The sequence below is a fragment of the Raphanus sativus genome, chromosome 6 (assembly GCF_000801105.2).
Source record: "Raphanus sativus cultivar WK10039 chromosome 6, ASM80110v3, whole genome shotgun sequence".
In the NCBI taxonomy this organism is placed as follows: Eukaryota; Viridiplantae; Streptophyta; class Magnoliopsida; order Brassicales; family Brassicaceae; genus Raphanus; species Raphanus sativus.
Window position 1 is genome coordinate 14,557,696 of NC_079516.1, and position 20,855 is coordinate 14,578,550.

Genomic DNA, 20,855 nt, shown 5'->3' on the forward strand with positions numbered 1-20,855 from the left:
TTTGACTATATTTGCACCTTTTTGAAAGATGAAACCATCAATTTCAAGGACTGAATTAAAAAGTCAAATTGGCATAAACAAAGAAGAAATGAATTTAAAGATTCATCTTAGAAGTGAATCTAAGTTTTGTTCGATAATAAATTTATTTTTGTAATTGTCGGGTGAAAATCAAAGATATAACTTTATAATATAATTTAAAAATAACAATTTGTTAAAATAATAAACTTTTTTATAACTTGGAATTAAAATTCTGATCTATTTTAATCTCTATAATATTATTTGAGAAGTCAGTTTCCTATGTGTCGCGCTCACGTTAACTCTCACGATAGTTGATTACGCTGATACCTTTAGTGAATTAAAAAATTTACATTTAAATACTATTATTGAAATTTTTATTTAGTTTCCTTTTAAAATTTTCCAAATAACATATATAATAAAAAGAAACATTTATAAAGTTTTTTTAAAATATTAAAAACGAAAATATATGTTTATATAATATGATTTCATTAAAAAAGGAAATTTCACAAAATAGAAATATTCCATTTAAGACTATTTTAAATAACATAAAATATACTTTTGAAGTAAAAATATTTATTTATATCTATATTTTCTTAGATGAAAATATATATTTTATAATGTGATTTCTAATCTATAATTACATTTACTTATATAATATGATTTCTAAAATACAATCACAAAAAATTAAACTGTTTATTTTAAATAGATATTAAAATAAAGTCAAATTAACTTTTGATCAAATAATTAAAATATTTTAAATTAGCATAACACTATATAATCTAACAAGGTAGATATATTATATATTATCATTATTAAAAATGTTTTTTAATATTAAATTTATGTTTTATGTTTGTCAAAGTTAATATAACCATAATCAAAATACCAACGCAAATCTGAATTCTCATTTTTAGGACTATTTACATAAATTTCAGTTTACCATTTAATATATATAAGACATAAATTATTTAGAATTTATAAATATTTTAGTTACTGTAATATTGATATGTGTTCATGGGCTTCCAAAAAGTATTAGTTACTTATGTAAGTAACTTCTAATTGATTGTCGTTTTACTTTCTAATATTTATTTTAAAAATCAATATATATAATTTTTTTGTAATTTGGAATCAAATATTTAGTTTATTTTTACTTCATTCTAAACACAATATATCTTAAGTTATACATAATCTTCTTCAAATATATTTACATATCTAAGATAATAACCAAAATAAAAGCAAATAATCATAATTTTCATATATTTAAAATAAAAAATATTAGTTGAATTTAAAGAAATTGATTGATGCAATCCAATATACCCAAATGATAACTTATTTAAAATCATGTCTGATTAAAATAATATAATATTATTAGTATAAATTATGCATACAAATTATAAATTAATTCAAAATTAAAATTAAATAATAATCAACTATTGTAACATATTTAATTTATAAATATTTGTATCCGTGCATGAGCACGGAAAATCACATAGTTTAAATAATTTGGTTAAAAATCGAGTTTTCAAAATATAATGAATATTGCTTACTAAGTGATAAACAGTTTCTGTAGTAAAAATATTTTTAAAAAGGTCAATTAGGTATTTTTGAACGACAACAAAAGTGTTAAAAACCCTTCAAAGATTGGTCCGGCTGCCGGACGAAAGGGGTGAAGACCAATCTCTCTTTAGGAAAAGCTTCTTCCCCGTCTCAAAAGATGTCGTCTTTGAAGCGTAAGCACGACGCCGTGGAAGACAATCTTGATTGTGGAGAAAGCGCCGACGGTGTTGATAATAAGACCAACGGTTTCTTCGATGTATATGGACCGGAAGTAACCACCTCCTTTTACCTTAAAGCTTCTTCTTCTTATGATTTTGATTTGATTGGTTTTTATATTGGTATTGAAGTTTGCTTAATGCTCCAAAAAATTTGTGGCAGGCGAAACCAGAACTCGTTTTCAACACTCCGGACATAACATTGAACTTACAAGTAGTTTGTTTTCCCAAATGTTATAACTATTCTTTTTTTTTTTGGGACTAATGAGAATGTAATATATTGATAATGTGGGGGTTTTGAACAGGATGTTCAGGGACTTGTCACATGGGTTATTGGAGAAGGCTATATGCCCTCGTGGGTATTCATCAAGGTATGAACCTTGTCTGTTGGGTAATGTGTTGATTGATGATTGAGCTTGAAGAGTTACACATATGTTGTTTACATTTTCATTTTGAAGAAGTTCTGAACTTTATATATTTTTTGTTAAGTTCTGAGAGGTTTTATTAACAAAAAAAAAAGCTTGGAACTTGTTGGGTATGTGTTGGTGATTGAGCTTGGAGCTTACTTTTCTTTGTATGTGTAGATATATTTTTCTTTATGCTTTTATTTTTTTAAAGTTCTGAAAGTTTAGACTTTCTTTGTAGGAAGTATAAATGATATTTCAATGAATATGGTCTTTTTTGCAGAATAAGCCTCTAATTCCAAAGGTTGTCTTGCTCTACCTCCCTGGATTGGATGCTGCTCTGTACTTATCACAGTCTAAAGCACTTGCTAGGTTGAAATCTTGTTGTGGCAATCCTGTACCGCTTTTAGCTTTGAGGTTGGTGTAAGTTTTGGTTCTTTCTCTTTTTTATTTTCTTATTGCTTATTTGGAATTTGAATACAATTTTTCTTGGTTAATTGTGTGGTTTAACATCTTTTGATTATTGTCTTCTCATTGTGTTTAGTTGTGCAGTTGATGAGATGAAGACAGTAGATACCATCCTTACTTGCAGGGGTAAGAAGAAGAAAAGTGCTACTAGTCCAATGGAACCACCTCTATCTAAGCCAGGTAGTAAAAATCTTGTAAACTAGATCTTATAACAATCCTTCTCCTAATCGAAGGCACTAACAATATAACATCTTTCGCTTGTAGAAGCATGTAATCTGACCGGGAAGACCTTCATTGAGCTCACAAAAGATATACCGTTCCCTGTTGCATACTACACTCTAAGTCGAAAGGAAATGGAACAAAATGGATACAAGTTTGAGACGGGTACGAGCTCTAGCTACTGAAGATTAATAACCTAATCATGTTTTAAGCTGTTAACCTTTTGCCTTCATAATGTTTTTTCTTTCGTCATGCAGAGTTTGTTTCTACACTTCCTGCACCGTCAGGATCATGTCCCCGTGAAATTTTGGCTCTTGATTGCGAGATGGTAAGCACTAAGCAGCTATCTTCTCTAGCCTTTTGTGATGATGCTTTGTGAGCTAATCATTTTCTTTTCTTTATGTTTCACCCTAGTGTATTACAAAGGATGGTTTTGAATTGACAAGAGTGACACTGGTTGATATAGAAGGACAGGTATCTTCTTCTTCCTTACTGTCTTCAAGTTTGTTACATCTCTTCCCTACTGTTACTAAGTTGCCATGGTAGTGCAGGTTCTTCTAGATAAACTAGTCAAGCCAACAAATCTTATTACTGATTACAATACAAGGTAAGCCATTCTAATATGCTCGGTCTGGTTTGGTTTGGTTTGGTTTAGAAAGTTATAATAGTATTTGGTATTGGTATCGGTTTGCAGGTATAGCGGAATAACAGCTGAGATGATGGAGGGGGTAACAACAACCCTTAGATATATTCAGGTTCCACAAGATGATTATAACTTTCTATTTACATATTTGTAACGATCTAGTATAATATGATAATATCAGAGCTGTTTGATATGTTTAGGAAGAGTTCTTGAAGCTGGTTTTCAAAGAGACAGTACTAGTAGGACACTCTTTGGAGAATGACTTGGTTTCTCTGAAGATCTCTCATAACCTAGTGATTGACACTGCAGTGCTCTACAAGCATCCACGTGGTGGTTCTTACAAAACCAAACTTCGGATTCTAGCCAAAAAGTTTCTCGCTAGAGAGATACAAATGTCTGAATCTGGACATGACAGCGTCGAGGATGCAAAGGCAGCCATGGATTTGGCACTAATGAAGATAAAATACGGTAAGTGATTCCTAAATCTTTCTTCTTCTGTATCCTGTGAAGTGATTTTATCTCCTTGGCTTCCTCTTTAGGACCTGAGTTCGGTTCACCACCTGAGATGATAAGAAAGAGACTCCTCAACGTTTTGAATGAGAGCGAGAAAGCCACTTCTATCGTGGACAGCATCAACATCGTGAAGCGGTATGCTTCTGAGTCATCAAATGCAATTCCAGTATGTGATGATGATGAAGCACTTTCAAAGGCCATGAAAGAGGTAAAGAACAGGCGGTCGCAGTTTGTTTGGACACAGTTCTCAGAACTGAACACACATTTCCAGAGGAGAGCGGATGATCCAGAGAAACTAAACTCAAGACTAGCAAAGATGATCTCATTACAGACATGTAGTAGCGATGCTTCAGCCGGTCCTGAGAAACGTCCCAAAAGCAAAGTCTCAGCTGAAACTAAGGTGATCTTGAAGAAAATGGATGAAAGAGTCCATGCCCTTCACGCTGCATTACCTACCAATGCAATGTTTATAGTTTGCACTGGACATGGAGACACGTCCATTGTACACAGGTTTGCAATCACTCGACTTCAATTCTTGTTTTAAAGACAGAGCTATCTGATTGTGTTTCCTTACCGTATGTTTCTTGTGTGATGAAGGGTGAGGAAAATGCTAAGAGATGAGAAGAGTGAGATTGGGTTTAGCCGTGAGAAAGTTGTGAAGGTTCTTGAAGAGCTTCAAGCACAAGCTGAAGTAGCTCTCTGTTTTGTAGGTATCAAGCAATAAAAGCGAATTTTACACGGACTCTTAAGTTTCTTGCACTGTATACTTTATGAGCAACCAGTATACATACATACTTGTTAGCTTCGGTTCGGTATAATTTTTTGATAGTATTGGTTTATTATATAACTTTGTATGCTTTCATATTTATCGATATCAAAGATATTTTCATAAACTTTTTCCTTGCGTGAACAAACTTATGTGTATGGCAAACATATACTTTGGTTTATTATTTTAATTGCAAATGTTAAAGATGATTCCAGTGGATGAATTGATTGTTCATCGTTCAGCCTCTGAACTCTACAATGAGGTACTGTTTGAAGATATTAATGTCCATCTACATGTCTAAGAACATTCTTAGGTTCAACCAAAAATTTGTTTATTCTCATATATAGGAGGATGTTGATTAGCATTATTAAAATAAGTGTTTGCAAGCTTTTTTAATCAATTTTTTGTTTCCTCTAGAATGAAGATCCCGAGTTCTTATCTGAAGCAATTACCCACCACTTTGGCAAGAAAATGATTTTCAAAATTTCAATTGATTCTGATAACATCAGAGAAAAGAGCTCTCAGCATGTTGTTTGTTTGCCTAATGTATCGCAAAATAATCGAAGAATTTGCAGCTTTGCCTCCTAAACACTGTTTTTGAATGCTTTAATAGTTACATACTTATATTGGCACAAATCTCTTTTTTTTTCAGGTTTTAATGTTGCAGTCCTCAGAAAATATCTGTGAAGGTTGTGGTGGTTATTCAGCAACTCCTTTATCTAAAAAAGAAGAAGCAAAAAGAGCAAAATAATGATGTTGAGAATCAACTCTTTGTCAACAAACATTCTCCCACAACCGTTGAAAAAGCTTCATTCTTTTTTTTTCGTGGTTTTGTAGTATTATTATTATTATTATTATTATTATTATTATTATTATTATTATTATTATTATTATTAAATGGCTTTAAATTTCAAGTGATATTGATTTCTTAAACTGACTAAATTATGTTTAACTTGCTAAATACATTTAGTTTGTTTTGTTTTTTTTCCTGAAGTTGATCTATTGCTGTGGGTGGAAATTATAAATTATTATGGGTGCACATACAAAAATTTGTACAAAAATACATATTGTAGTTTTCAAAAAAGTTATGGGTACAGGTACCCCCTTTCCACACCGTGCAGGTGTTTTGATTGTTTTCCAAATTAACAATCATTCAAGGCATGAAACGGCATACTATCAAATTGTGGGCTGAAGCAGGCTGTGGTGGGGCCTGACTAACAACAAACTTTTCCTGGTCAAAGAACTTTCATTTCTTATTTAATACTCATCTAGTTTATAAAATTTCATAATTTTACCAAAAAAGGTTTCATAATATATAGTAACATAATGCCAGTCAAACATGTATTCTTATTTTCTTTATTTAGAATACATATTACCAAAAACAAACAAATCAAGCATAATTAATAAGGAAAAATGTCATTTAAATCATCAATTTTCAAATTTGGTTGAAAAAAATCATTAACTTTGTCGTAAACCATTTAAAGCCTCAATTTATTTTGACTAACCGTTTTAACCTCTAACATATATTGACTAAGCAATTTTCAAAACACTGATAAAGTAGTCAACAGATTGAATTAACGGGGTTAGTCTCCGTCTCTAATTTCTGTCAAATCCGTACGACGTCTCTTTGAAAATTAAAAAAAAATTGTTTCTTAAGGGATTCGAACTTGAGACCAAAGGTACAATTGAATCAGAGCTTAAGCAGTAGTCTACTTATTATTTTGTTAACAACTATAGATGCTAATATTTATTATTATTACCTCACTCAATCACAACATCTGATTCTTATCCAAAACTAAATCGTTTTATTTCTCACACGACACACACTCTCCTTCAAGGCCCCATCCATAATCTGAATTCTCCTTACTTGCACAAAGCATGCACCACCCCATTTTATTCTTCTGAAAGATAAATAGAAAGTCTTCACCTTTGAAAAAAATTCAAGAGTTTATAAATCCAGAAATGAATGGAACATATTAAGGTTTATAAATCCAGAAAGGAATGGGATTTTTAGGTTGGGAGAAGAAACGATTCGGCGGTTTAATAATAGTTATCAGTATCTATAGTAGTTAATAAAATGATAAGTAGTCTAGTGGTTAAGCGTGCTACAGTTGTTGTTTTGGTCCCGGGTTCGAATCCTTTATGAAACAATTTTTTAGAACGACGTCGCCTGGACTTGACAGAGATTAGAGACATAAAGTAACCTGTTACCTCAATCTTGTTAACCATTTTAAAAGCATCTTAAAATTGGCTTAGTCAAAATATGTTAGAGGTTAAAACGGCTAGTCAAGATAAGTTGATGCTTTAAGTGGTATAAGACAAAGTTCATGTTTTTTTTCAACCAAATTTGAAAGTTCGTGATTTAATAACATTTTTCCCTTATTAATTTTCTATTCATTCCTTGACATCTTAATATGTATATATAACAGAGCATTCTAAACACAACAAAAACAAAAATGTCAAAAGGAATTAGGATGGCTCTAGTTATGAATCTCTTATCTCTTTTATTTTCAGGAGTCTTAGTTCATTCTGGTCAAAGTACTGTACCTCTCAAATCCTTCAAGGTCAGCTTTAATACAAAAACTTTAGACACATATATGTTTTCTATATTTTAATCTATTTAATTAAGTCAACATCATTTTTCTTGTATCATGTAATGAGATCAACATCCTTTTTCATTTGCAGATAGGTGAAAATGTAACATATGATTGTATAGATATTTATATGCAATCCGGACTTGGCCATCCCTTACTCAAATACCATACAATTCAGGTGCATGATTTTAAAATTGGTCCTACATAGATTTTCTTATGAAATGTTATTTTTAACTTGACTACATTTGCACCTTTTTCAAAGATGAAACCATCAGTTTCAAGGACTAAATTAAAAGGTCCAATTGGAATAAACAAAGTACAAAAACAGAAAATACCATGTCCAGATGGAACAATTCCTGTATGGAGAAATACAAAAGAATTCACCACCAACGCTCAAGTTTTGGGAGAGAACCATGTTCATTCTCTATCACCTAATAGTTCTGGAACACATGTAAAACATCCACTTTCCTCTTAATATATTCTTATACATTTTTTTTTCTCACAGATATTTTCTTATACATATATTTTAAGTATTAATATATGGAATATATATATATATATGCACATGAGACACAATGGTGATTACTGATTATAAACATTCACTTCTGGTAGCTTGCTGGAGTAAAGTCACAAAATGGTCCATTTCGTGGTGTAGAAGCTTGGTTTAAAATGTTTAAACTAGACATCGCACAAGATCAAGCCTCGTATGGTCAAATATATATAGGCAGTGGACCGAATAACGAGGACAATTATATTTCAGCGGGTTGGATGGTAGGTTTACATTTTACTGTTTTTTTCTTTAATTTGTTTGATTGTGTGGATATTCCTGAAATATTTCAAATCTTTTACAGATAAATCCAAGCATTTTTGGTGACGGACGTACTTGGACATATGGATTTTGGAAGGTGTGCATGTGATATATATTCTTGGTTTCTTTCAGTTGTGTAGGCAACATATTATATTTGGTGAATCTCTAAATCAAATAATATATAAATATAAATATGATGATTTTGTAGGGTAAAGATGGAAAAGGATGTTACAATACAGCATGTTCAGGGTTTGTTCAAGTATCACAGACGTTTCCCATAGTTCAACCCATAGATTTTCCGCCTGGGCAGTCTCTCTGGTTGCATTACCTCATCCATCAGGTATTATTCTTAATCTTATATATTTATTCAACACATGTGATTCCCACTAAGAAGTGAAGGATTTATGAATCATGAAATTTATACAATCAAATTAGTGGTAATTTCTGTTAAATTTCATTCATTCAAATAGCTTGTTTAACATATTTTTTACTGTGATTCATATAAAGTAACAAATTCTTATTTGTTTGTTAATTATACGTGAAAAGGACAAAAATACAGGAAACTGGTGGCTTACAGAACTGGGGTCAGGTGAACCCAACGTCGATATTGGATATTGGCCAAAAGAGCTATTTAACCTTTTAGACAATGGTGCGAATCTGGTTGGAGCTGGTGGTGTAGTTCAGGCTTCACCTTCTGGTTCAAGCCCTGAGATGGGTAATGGTCAATTTCCGAATGTTAACCACCCCAAGGATTCGGGAATTTTCACAAATATCGAAGTGTTGGATTCCAATTATGTGCAGCACAAAATGAATTATTTTCCTACACAAGTGGTTCTAGATAGTCCCAAATGCTATGGGCTAACAATTGGTAAGAAATTTATATTCCGACGCAATCCACTTGGTTTCTATATTAATTATGGTGGTCCAGGAGGAAACTCTTGTGGAGTTTGATATTTTCAAGTGTAATATCGAAATTTGAATTTTAATAAATATCAATAATATATTAAGAAAATCAAAGAGTTATAATTCTGCCTTCTTTATAATTATTTTTCTCCAGGTTAGTGCATTTTAATTTGTAAATGGTCAATGACTAATTTAACTGTTAGGAGCCCTAGTAAAACTTAAGAGGAATATATATACTCTAATACAGTTAACTATAAAATACAAGTTACACCTTCGCAAGTTGTACCTTGATACATGTTTTCCCTTTTGTTCTGCTCCTTGTAGCATATTACAACTCTCGCGTGATGTTGGCATCATGCATCAAACGTACTAAAAATATTAGGCTGTAAAGAACAAATAACAAGAGGAGAGAATCTTATTCTTGATTTTCTTTGCTAACGAACAGTTAAAGAGCCAAAAAGGGATGGTGTGTCACCTTCTGTATCAGCTATTCATGCTCTCTTCGGTTCTAGTTGGTGATCACTTTAAAAATGATAAGAATGAATAGACAAAGAATGAAAAAATAAAATAAAATAAAACAGGTATACGTTATTTATTGTTGTTTCTCAAATTTGTTAAAGAATGTTTTTGTTTAATAATTTTGTTAAAAATAAGAAATAAGAGAAATTATATGGAAAGAATATTCCTAATAAACCGTGTTATATTTAGAGAATTTTTTTTTGTTCATTTCTTTAGTCACCATTTAGAACTTTGATATCTATATACTATTAAAAGAGGATCATTGTGAAAAAATCTACTTATACAAGGTTAATGCACCTTCATTAATGGCATAATAGTAATTAGTTAGTGGTCTTACATGATAAACCAATTCTATGTTAATAATGCGCTGAATATATGAAATGTACGGAATCCACTATCTCAATTTAATATAGGATGGTTTTGTTTTGATCTATATGTGGGATCCATTCTCTCAATTTAAACCCGAGTGAATGTGATTAAGCAATCCATAATGCTTTAATTATACGATATTCATTAATTAATCTAATGAATTAATATCTGCCTGTATTCTTTACTTCTCTAACTACTAATACCTCAAATCTAAGTTTGTGTTTATATTTTCTCAGCCATCATAGTTAAAAAAATATCAAATAATTTATGTACTTTAAATTTTAAATTTATACTATTAAAATGCAAGGAGTCTAAAAAAATCTACTTATGCAAGGTTGTTTCTATTCTTTCATTTGACTCATTATTTGTTGGTCCTACCTTAAATTGTCTAACTAGATAACATTCAATGTTTTTATTTAGTAATCAACATATTTTAGTGGGTCAAAGATTTTGTTTAACCAAAGCCCAACCGTAATGTTCATTTTTTAGATTAATTTTCTTGAACTAATCTATTATTTCAGTAATTCATTTTATTGGCCTATATTTAAAAATTCTAATGAGGACTATGGTTTCTCTTATAATGTTACGGTACTATGACCTAAAAAATCTATAGTGTGGATAATTATTTTAAATAAAATCTAACCACTTAAACCCAAAACATATGTTGTAAATAAGTATTATAATTTAACCCACAGATTTTATATTGAATATTTAAAGTTACAAGTTCAAAAAAAATTATTTTAATACTTAGAAAATCAAGTTTTGATAAACACACTTTACCAAAAAATATCTTAAAACAAACTATATGTATTAATCTATTTTTAAGATTAAAATTATTATTTTAAACTAATTTTAAAACTATTAAAAACATAAAAAAATTCTATATTATTACATAAGGCCAAAATCATAAATCTTAAGTCTCACTACTTCAACAAATAAAATCTTATATATAGAAAATATAATAATATTGTTGAATACACAATATTAAATAAATAAATTCATAATTTTTTTTTATTTTAAATAAAAAAGCATTCTTATCTTCGATATAAAACGACTTTGTAACATAATACTGTACAACAAAACTAAAATATTAATTCATATTAAACAATTTTTATCGGGATTTATCAGGTTTTTATGTATCAGTTTCAAATAAATTTATACTGGATTTATATCGAATAACTGGATTTATCAGTTTGACTGTGGGTCTAGGTCGGGTGCGAAAACACTTCTACAATTATTAAAACATCTACAAATCTATACTATTAGATTAACCCAAAATCTAGAAAGTAAAACTTATGTCTCACAAGTTTTAAAATTTTAACTCTTATAAAATACACATAAAATATAAAAATATACTGTATTGCAAGAAATTATATAAAAAATCTCAAATAAATAGATGATAAATGTATTTTTAAATCATTTTCTTTTTCAAATAATACGACTTGATAACATGATAATATATACTATTAAAACCAAAACACTATTAATATCAACTATTTTATTAACCGGAAGAAACCCGCGCTTTCGAAGCGCGGGTCAAAATCTAGTTTTTTCTTATATATGGGTACTTTCTACCCACTTTAAATTTGGACCCAAACAAAAACAGTATAGTAAAAATGGATTTGACTGAGACTGGACATTATCGTTTGTGGTATCTTTTTCTTATTGCTAATTTTTATGACAGAGATAACTGTAGATTTCATTTCAGGATGAGGAAGCAAGTATTGGTTCTAATAACTACCTACAAAAAACTCTCAAATCATATACTTCAAGCATTCGATCTGCGTCAGTATCAGTAACCTGTTTTGCATCATGCATCTTTTTCTTAACTAATCGTGTTTTCCGACCTTTAGATCTTACCCTCATATGAAGGTTTTAGGTGCATGAACAATTTTACTGGGACTGAATTATTTTGTATTCTATCATGTAAGTTTTGACAGTCGATTAAAACTTGTTAGAAGTTTTGAAAAAGAATATTGTTTGAGAGAACTATGTATGTTTGTAAGAATAAGAAATAATGTAAAAGAAATTTCTAAGATTCTAGAGAATGATGTATACAAACAGGCATGAATATGAAGTATGTTGTTTTGTTATGCAGATTTGAATCTATACAATAATAAATCGACCATATTTGGCAAACCACTAGACTAACCCATGTTATAAATGGAGGGTGAAATTAAAATACTTTTATAATATGACGTTTAAAATGATTGATAACTATAGTATAACATATACCTTACTAAGCTAGACACTGGTACTATAAAGCTAATCGTGAGGATATTGTTCAATCAATTCTACTTGTGGTGGATTTTGGAGGATGATTGAGTTAAGATTCTACTTCAGAGGAAAATCGCTTGTAGATGTTGAAATCACTGTCTCTGTCTTCTATTAAGGGTATTTTTTCTCCTCCAAGTTGTGACCTTTAATAATATTATGCATCTATCAATTGAAAGGTTTGTTTTATTTAGGTTTAAATTTCTTACCATTCCTAGACCAAATCAAATATTAAAATAAAAGACTACAACAGTTACACATCTCTAACTAAGGTCTATCTATATAATAACTGTGATTTCATGACACAAATGTATAGAGGTCATTAATCTTTGTTATCATCTGGAATCAACTGGTGAGAAACATATTTTGTTGAAATCACATTTCCGTACAGTGAGGTAAATAAGAACATTTGTTGATAAATGACGAGGAAAGACATACAAGAAATAGACATTAGTATGTGAACTTTGTATGTTTAATTTATTATATAACTGTTTATGCTTTCATATGTCTTGATATCGATATATGAAAGCATACAAAATTTCAACCCGTGTTTTAGCAAAAAAAAAAAGGTTTCAACCCGTATACATACTCGTCAGCTTTAGCTTTAATTTTTGTTAGTATCAGTTTACTATATTAACTTGTATGTCTTTCATATATCAATTTACAATTCCACAGTGACGATAAGTTTAGGAAAAAAATCAGAGATTTAAAACTGAATATATTGATTTACATTTCCACAGTAAGAAAAAAAAACCCAAAATCTAAAATTGAATCCAACTGGAAAAACTTAATCTGTATCTAACTGAACTGCAAAATACCGAATAGATTTTGAAAATTGGTATTACCTAATTCTAAACATTATCCAATATCACAACTTAAAATTTTGAATTAGTTTATGTAATAAATAGGGGCAAGACAAATGTTTATTTTGGTATGATATCTGAAAATATAATTAACTTAATCTAGTTTGCACATATATTAATTATATTATATATATATATATATATATAATATATATATATACGATTTGAATTGATTTAAGTGGTTCAAAATATATATAAATTCGAATAAATCTAGGTATAGTATAACCTCTTTAAATTAATACTCTATAAATTAATATACACTAAAATCCTCTTTAAATTATATAATTTATAGTTCCAGATTAAATTTTGATTCAATTAGTATATCGATAAATTAATAATTCTATAAAATCTTATTATATAAAGTTTTGGTTCTTTAAAGTTACTAATTAACATGATCGCGACACGTGGCAATTAAAATTTTAAGATTGTGATATGTGTACGAATTAACATGATCGTGACACATGGCAATTAAAATTTTAAGATTATGACATGTGTTTTTAAACTATCTCACAGTTAATAACAAAAATATAATATCGCTTAATGGAAATTTTATTTTTCATAATTTTTATGGTAATTTTCCTTTTTTATAATTTGTACAATATTTAACACTACATTTTATTTTCAAAAATCATAAATAAAAGATATATTTTATGTGTTTATCACAAAAAGCCATAACTCAAGAAGTATTTGATAAGTTAATTTTCCTTTATTCAAATCCTAATTAAAATGATCATAAAAAAAAAACTACAACTATTCACATATTAACACAATTTTTTAAAATAGTAATTTTCGTTTTAAAAATTCACATATTATTTAATACTAATTTTTCTTTACTAAAATCATGAAGAGAAGATAACTGTAGATAAATAAAAAAAATATATATATATATATATATCAAGAAATATTTGATAGTAATTATCCTTTTTTTAAATTAGACCAAAAAAATGTAAATTTTTTTATAAAGTTAATTTTCCTTTATTCAAATCCTAAATAAAAAATCATAAACTAAGAGGAATTACAATTATTCACATCTCCAATATATATAGAACTAAACTTCCTCATATTTTGTCACTTCTCACCAAACATAACTATTGATTCAAGAAGAGATATAAGGTGAGGTTCTATATCCTAATCTTAGCATGTTATTTACTCTACGAGAATCAAGTGAATGGGGCCGGTGCATGGCGAACGGAACGATTCATCAAGCCATTTCTCGCCTCAACCAAGTGATAGCTTATGTTGATTTCTTTTGTCATTATTGTCATTAGGGGCGGAGTCCCCGCGCAAGCACGGGGCTGGGTTCGGACGTACTTATACGTTGTTGGTGTGTTTGGTAGTGTTTGTATAAGTTTTGTTAGACGTTGCAGAATTTGTGCAAGTTGAAGCCATGTTAGTAATGTTGCGAACATAGTTGAGCTGGGTAGCTGCATATTTTTGAATATGCAGAGGATTGTTGGTTTGGGATTAGGAGGGAGGTGTAGGTTGGGGAGTTGCGTAAGTCGCGATAATGTAAGGGACGTGGCCCTAATGTTCGTTTGTTTTGTATGGTTTGATATATCTTGTAGACACAGGATTTCTGGACACGCGGGAAGCATTTTTTGTCCTAAGTTAGTGTATTTATAAATAACGTTTTATTTAAAAAATTAAAAATAGTCTTTATAAACTTAACAACTTATACGAACCGAAAAGTTTGTTTTGTTACTTATTTATCCCAGTATTAGTTGCGAGGGTGACGAATTGTAATATTATTGTGTTTTATATTTTTAAATTGCGATCGATTATAATGAATGCAATGTCCAAATTAATTCCCAGTAATATTGGACTTTCTTTGTTTTTTTAAGATGATCCATAAATCTGTAAGTGTCCACCAAAAAGGTATTGATATTTTTATCTCATGTGAAAGAGAAAGTAGAAAAAATAAAATAATAAGTAGAAAAAGTCTGAATGGTCTTGTTCTGCTTAAAACTTATATTTAAACTAATATTAACCCATTTGATAAAAAAAAAACTAATATTAACCCATAAGTAGTTTTGCTATATTTTTGGGCATTAAAAAGTTGGGTTTCGAAGTTTTGTTTGATTGCATTAGTTTGTAAAAAGGCTTTTTTTGTTCGAATAAATTTAACATTCTTCAAAAAAAAAAAATCTTGTTTGATTTTGAGTAAACGGTGAGGTAGGCTGCTCTTCCTTTTGTTCACTGTCGGGGAAGCCGACACACGTTTCTCCGTTGCCTGCTGGTACTAAGCTTTTGAGTTTGGGAGATTGAAAAACGATTATTGATAAAAGCGTGATTGCTGAGAGATTGGCTAACAACTGATTTGTTTGTCTCTGGCGTGGTCATTTATCTTCTCTTGTGATTCTTATATATCTCTTCTCTATTTCTTAAGTTTATTGAAATGCAAAAAAAATTACTTAGAAGATAAGTAGGTAATAAGTAAATGACAGAGCAAAATCCAAGAATCATCGTTGAGAAAAAACCATATCAAGAACGTCTTGATGAACTTAAGGTCAAGTCATGGCCCAAGTTAGATCATTAGAATCTCTTTACTTTTCTTATTTCTTTATATAGGGTTGTGTGAGATCGAGTGCATGAGAACAAATTAGAAGATTCTTAACTCATATGGACAAAAAAAAAATTGTTATTATTCTTTTGGTTGGTAACGAAGGTGGGGATGTTCACCAAGGAAGTACCATTTGAAAGCATAAGAGATATGTTTCATTGTAAAATGTAAAGTTAAGGTTTTTCCTCATCATCAACAGCAGCATCATCGTTATCAATTGATGCAAAAGTAGCTGGTAGTGCTTTTAGGACCACCCGCTGTCCCATCAGGTATAGATTCAATCCTCGCCGGAAGCGCAAGTACCAAACCTTTTCTCGCAGCAAGCTCTTCCGTTGTGAGGCTCTTTAACTAAAACAATATATAGAATTTCCACCGAGTTTACAAAAGTTAATCCTTGAGTTATGATTTAGTCAACCTCAGCTAATGGATTAGCTTTTTTCAGACATGATTTAATAAAAGCTATATTTACAACTTTTAATGAAATTCACTCACACTTGAATTTTAAAAAAAGAATCATATAATATAAGCTTAACCAAGCTAAAAAGTCAATGTAGGTGGTCCATGAAGAGAAAAGGAAGCTTACCCGCTTGATAGCAAGTCTCTGCAACTTGGGGACTTCCTCGGACAATCGAGCCTTGGTGCGACGGATCTCAGCGTTCATTGCAATAGCAGAAGCTCTGTTCTTCTCCTTGGTAACAATCTCAGCTTTCTGCAAAATCGAAACCATGAAAAAAAAAACGATTCCTTTACCACCAGAAACATTGTAAAATCAGAACCATAGGCAAATCAAATTCTATGTCCAAAGCACACAGCTTTGAATCCAAATAGAAAAGATGGATGATTACCTCGAGAGCTGTCTCGATTTGGGTCTCAAAAGCTCTGTAGAGGCGAGCAAAAGAATCATCGCCGGAGATATTAGACTACCGCTGTTTGTCATCATTGTAATGTTTCATCACTTCACCAGCATCACCACTGGTCCACACCTAAACCGATGAAAGGAATCAAAATCTCATGATTTTATTGCAAGCTTAAATAAAAGTTCAGGCTTTTGAACTTACGGAATCAGCACTGATGACGTGAGAAGGAGGAACTAAAAGAAGCTTCTCTTTTTTTCTTAGGTTCTGAGACGCGACGCCACTCTCTCCGATTTCGACTATATCGATAGCTATTTTCTGGGGAAAGGCCTGAATCGGAGAGCCATCTCTGAAGAGAAGTGGTGTAATCCTCCACGGATCGTTTGTGGTCTCACCGGCCGAAGCAGAGCGGTGGATTCTGGGACGCCGGAAGAGGTGCGGAAGAGATGCTTAGAGGTTGGTTACGGAGCTAGCGGAGTGGAGATGAATATCCATCCTGCTCTCAACCCTCTCTTATATAATAGAGATTGACATGAAAGAAACGGAAAGGTCTGAGTTTCATATGAATAGCAATTATTGGTGAATTAAAAGGAATGCGTTGAACGGTATGAAAGGTTAAGCGATGGGAGGAGAATCGTTAGCTTTGAGGCGGAGACAGTGAGGTTGAGCTCTGGAAGAGGATAAACATTGAAGCCCTAATAACAGTAAACGCAGCGTTCACTCATTTATGGAACCAAACATGGAGAACCAAATCAGACCAAATTCCTAATTATTAGAGCAAATGAAAACCGGAAATTACGTGCTGCCCACTTTCATTTTAAAAATACTCGTCAGTTATCTAACCCAACACCATAAACACAATTCAGGCCCAATTTCAACCTAATGCAACCAAAAGAAACCGAACATAACATAGAGCCCAAAACTTAAAAATGGACACGTGGCACCCTGGTGAGAGTGAAACTCCGGCATTATATTATAGATTCTGCTTATATAAGTTATGGCCACAATAATGATCAGGCGTTTGTACATACGTACATACGTAAGTTAATGTCGCTGTATAAACACATGATTGTTTATGTGTGTTTGTTTGTGTTGATAATCTTAAGTTGGTTATGTTAATAGGTAAGTAAGTTCATGTCAACGTTAATTTGTTCTAGGTAGTAAGTTAACTGTTCAGAGTCGTTATTTTATTTAACTGATCAGAGTCGTTATTTGTTCTAGGTAGTTAAAATTAATCTTGGACAAACACCTAAGCAAATATTATTAATTTCCTTAGTTTATTGTCTAAACATTTCTATTGTCCACTGACATTGACTAAATAATTTATTTAATAATAATTTTCCTTTTCAAAAATCTCAATGAAAATATAATTATAAATATTATATTGAGCATGACAATTATATATGTAAAATTGTGGTATATGTTTAACTATTTCATAATTAAAATATATATACAACGATAATAAATAATTTAGGTTAAAAATTAAATATAATAATCTTTATTAGTAATTTGTTATTTTTAATATCTTAAACAAAATATAATTGTAAAAGATTATTTGATAGAAATTTTTCTTTTAATATTTGTGACATGTGTTAGAATATATCATGATTAAATATATATATATCCTAATAAAATAAAATAAAAATTAAAAATAATATTAAAAATTATTTAATGGTAACTAAATTTTAAAATTATTTAAGAGTAATTGTTTTAGAAAATTTATTTTTAAACAAATCCTAAAGAAAGCTATTTGTAAATTATTTTTTAATATTAATTTTCATTTTTTAAATCCCAAAGAAAATATATTGTAAAATATTATTTGATAGTATTTTTCCTCTTAAATGTTTGATATGTGTTAAAATATCTCATGATTAACAAAATATAAATAAAATAATAAAAAATTGTTTAATATTATTTTCTATAATTGTTTTAGAATTTTAAAACAAAAACAATTTGTCAGATAATTTCTTTATACTATTTTTCCTTTTCTAAATTTTTATGGAAATATATAATTGTAAAAAAAATGATGGTAATTGTCATTTTCTATAATCTTAAACATAAGAAAATTGTATGTATGTTTAATTAGTAGTTTTCCTTTCTTCTAATCATAATGAAAAAAAAATTGTAGAATGATTATTTAAAATATTTTTTTTTACAAATAATCAACTTTTCTATTTAAACAGTTAATTTTTATTTAAAAAACACAAACGAAAAGAAACTACAACTATTCACATCTGTATATATGATTAAGCTCTCTCATATTTTGATACCAAACATAATAAAACATAAAAGACAAATATTAGGTGAATTTTGCATGTCACATGTTGAAGAAATAACTAGATATATATATATTCTAATCTTCGCAATAAACTAATGTTGATTTTTTTTAAGTTATAATTGTCATGCTGGCGTATGTTAGATATTGCCACAGTTATATTTAAGCGTTTGTACATGTAGATGTTACGTGTTGTACGTAAGTTAATTATGTGTTGTACGTAAGTTAATGGGGAAAGTTAATGTAACTATTATGCATATGTATGATTATGTTTATGTGTGTTAGTTCTTTATCGACATATAAAATTGGTTACACTATTGTAGGTTATGCTACTAAGAAATTTAAACAAAGAGAAAGAATTTGCAATGAAACAAGGTTATACTAATTGTTGAAGCATAAATTCTAACCCGAAAGTTATGTGAAAAATGGATTTCTCCATGCTACTACGAAAATAGATTATACAGTTGTAGGTCATGCTACTAAGGAATTTAAATCAAATAGAAGACTTAGGTAACATAATTATTGAAGCAGAAGTCATAATCAAATTTTATGTGGGAAAATAAATTTTTATTTCTAGAATCTCATACCAACTAATGCAAGATGACATTTCAAACTGAAAAGATCTTAATTCTCTATACGAGTTTGTTATCCAATGACTATCAATAAGAGTTAAGGTCAAAAAATTTTAAAAAAAATCTTGGTTTAAATTTGCCAAGTACAGTTTTACAGTTATACGCAGAACAAGAAAAGCAGATCTTGTTAAACCGCCTCGGTGGGAGCATAGACGGTAAGCTGGTTTTTTGCTTAAGAGACCATATCCTTGTGCAGAAATTTAGAGCTAGGAGATGTGCTAATTTAAGAGATTATTGACTAAGCAGGAACAAACATCCAAAAAGACAACACTGATCCGAGTAGAAAGGAGCCGGAAGATGAAGAGCAAACCCATCGAGACTGATCAAGTTTTGGTGCTTAGGAAACTTACTGTGACAAAATTTTAGCATCTAATTCTTTTGTTGCAACATATATGACATCATGTGACATTGTTCTAAAAGTTGTATAGGAAAGATCAACCCCTAGTTCCTTCTGGTCAAATATAACTCTTCTTTTAACTAGCTAGTGATTAGTAAGAAATTCAATTTTTTTTTATTTTGTCAGTACAATACAATAAATGTGGCTTTCACAAAGCCAGCTCGAAAACACCTCAAAAAATTTATGTGGTTTGTGTAGGTTTTATAAAAGAGTGGTTGAAAACTCTTCTACGTTCGGTATGAGCAACATGTGCCATGTTCTGGAGGTTTATGCTCTTTTTTATCTCACCACATACACTGGTCCCAAAATTGTGATTGTCTTATAGAACAATGGACATGCACCAGTAGAAATAGTAATGTAATCATTTTGTCATCCTCTATAGTGTTTTTTTGAAGACATAGAAATATAGTGTTTTTTTGAAGAAAAAAGCAGAAATGTTGAAAAAAAAAGTAGAAGAAAAAAGCAGAAATATACTTTTTATTTTGAGAAATTGTACCCTATATACACAACTTATACCTTAATTAAGTAAATACTCTAAATCCCACACTACTGCACGTTAGTTGATAAAGAACAAACTTGTAACATCATAGGTAATTTGCTAATTTCATCATTTTTTTCGGGTTTTAAACCAATTCACCCTTTTGTTTTCTTTTTACAAGAAAAAAAAGAGAATTAGAAGAAAAAGAGATGATATATGGATTCCTTATGTTGACAAATTTAGCCTACTAACATTATCTAGAAAAAATAATATATATTAAAATTGTTTTTGGAATTATGGATATAAACATTTTCTATATTTTGGAACATATAAACATCATTAGTTATTTGTTATTTTAAAAAATAAACATTATCAATTATTTACGTAACCAATATAAAACAAATGTAGAGTACATATATTTTTAAGATATAAAAAGAGTAAAATTTATATTAAAACTTAAAATATTGCTAATTTAATATAATTTTGAAAGGTTAAATGAATAAAAAGAAGAAAGATGATTTATCAAGAT

General features: G+C 29.9%; 2 protein-coding genes and 1 long non-coding RNA gene across 4 annotated transcripts; 2 read left to right on the plus strand and 1 right to left on the minus strand.

Annotated features, from left to right (window-relative positions):
• Positions 1 to 1,621: 1,621 nt before the first annotated feature.
• Positions 1,622 to 4,929, plus strand: LOC130495444 (small RNA degrading nuclease 5-like). 2 transcript variants are annotated; one of them, XM_056986820.1, is made up of 13 exons: positions 1,622 to 1,843; positions 1,951 to 2,001; positions 2,093 to 2,158; positions 2,475 to 2,608; positions 2,736 to 2,839; positions 2,924 to 3,043; positions 3,136 to 3,206; positions 3,293 to 3,352; positions 3,430 to 3,485; positions 3,573 to 3,633; positions 3,722 to 3,989; positions 4,061 to 4,544; positions 4,632 to 4,929. In XM_056986820.1, exons 1-13 carry the CDS (start codon positions 1,730 to 1,732, stop codon positions 4,756 to 4,758), a joined length of 1,716 nt encoding a protein of 571 aa, XP_056842800.1. In that variant the 5' UTR covers positions 1,622 to 1,729; the 3' UTR covers positions 4,759 to 4,929. The 2 variants fall into 2 exon arrangements, with proteins under 2 accessions (XP_056842800.1, XP_056842799.1); XM_056986819.1 differs by having other exon boundaries at positions 1,636 to 1,843; positions 2,475 to 2,614.
• Positions 4,930 to 7,256: 2,327 nt separating this feature from the next.
• Positions 7,257 to 9,153, plus strand: LOC108829258 (uncharacterized). Its single transcript, XM_018602922.2, has 7 exons — positions 7,257 to 7,364; positions 7,486 to 7,572; positions 7,657 to 7,845; positions 8,007 to 8,165; positions 8,246 to 8,299; positions 8,411 to 8,542; positions 8,749 to 9,153. Exons 1-7 carry the CDS (start codon positions 7,257 to 7,259, stop codon positions 9,151 to 9,153), a joined length of 1,134 nt encoding a protein of 377 aa, XP_018458424.2.
• Positions 9,154 to 15,750: 6,597 nt separating this feature from the next.
• LOC130495996 (uncharacterized) lies at positions 15,751 to 17,285 on the minus strand. The gene is made up of 4 exons (XR_008935036.1): positions 16,749 to 17,285; positions 16,536 to 16,673; positions 16,274 to 16,399; positions 15,751 to 16,038 (listed from the first exon to the last, which is right to left on the minus strand). It is a non-coding gene; the product is annotated as an uncharacterized LOC130495996 (long non-coding RNA).
• Positions 17,286 to 20,855: the final 3,570 nt, after the last annotated feature.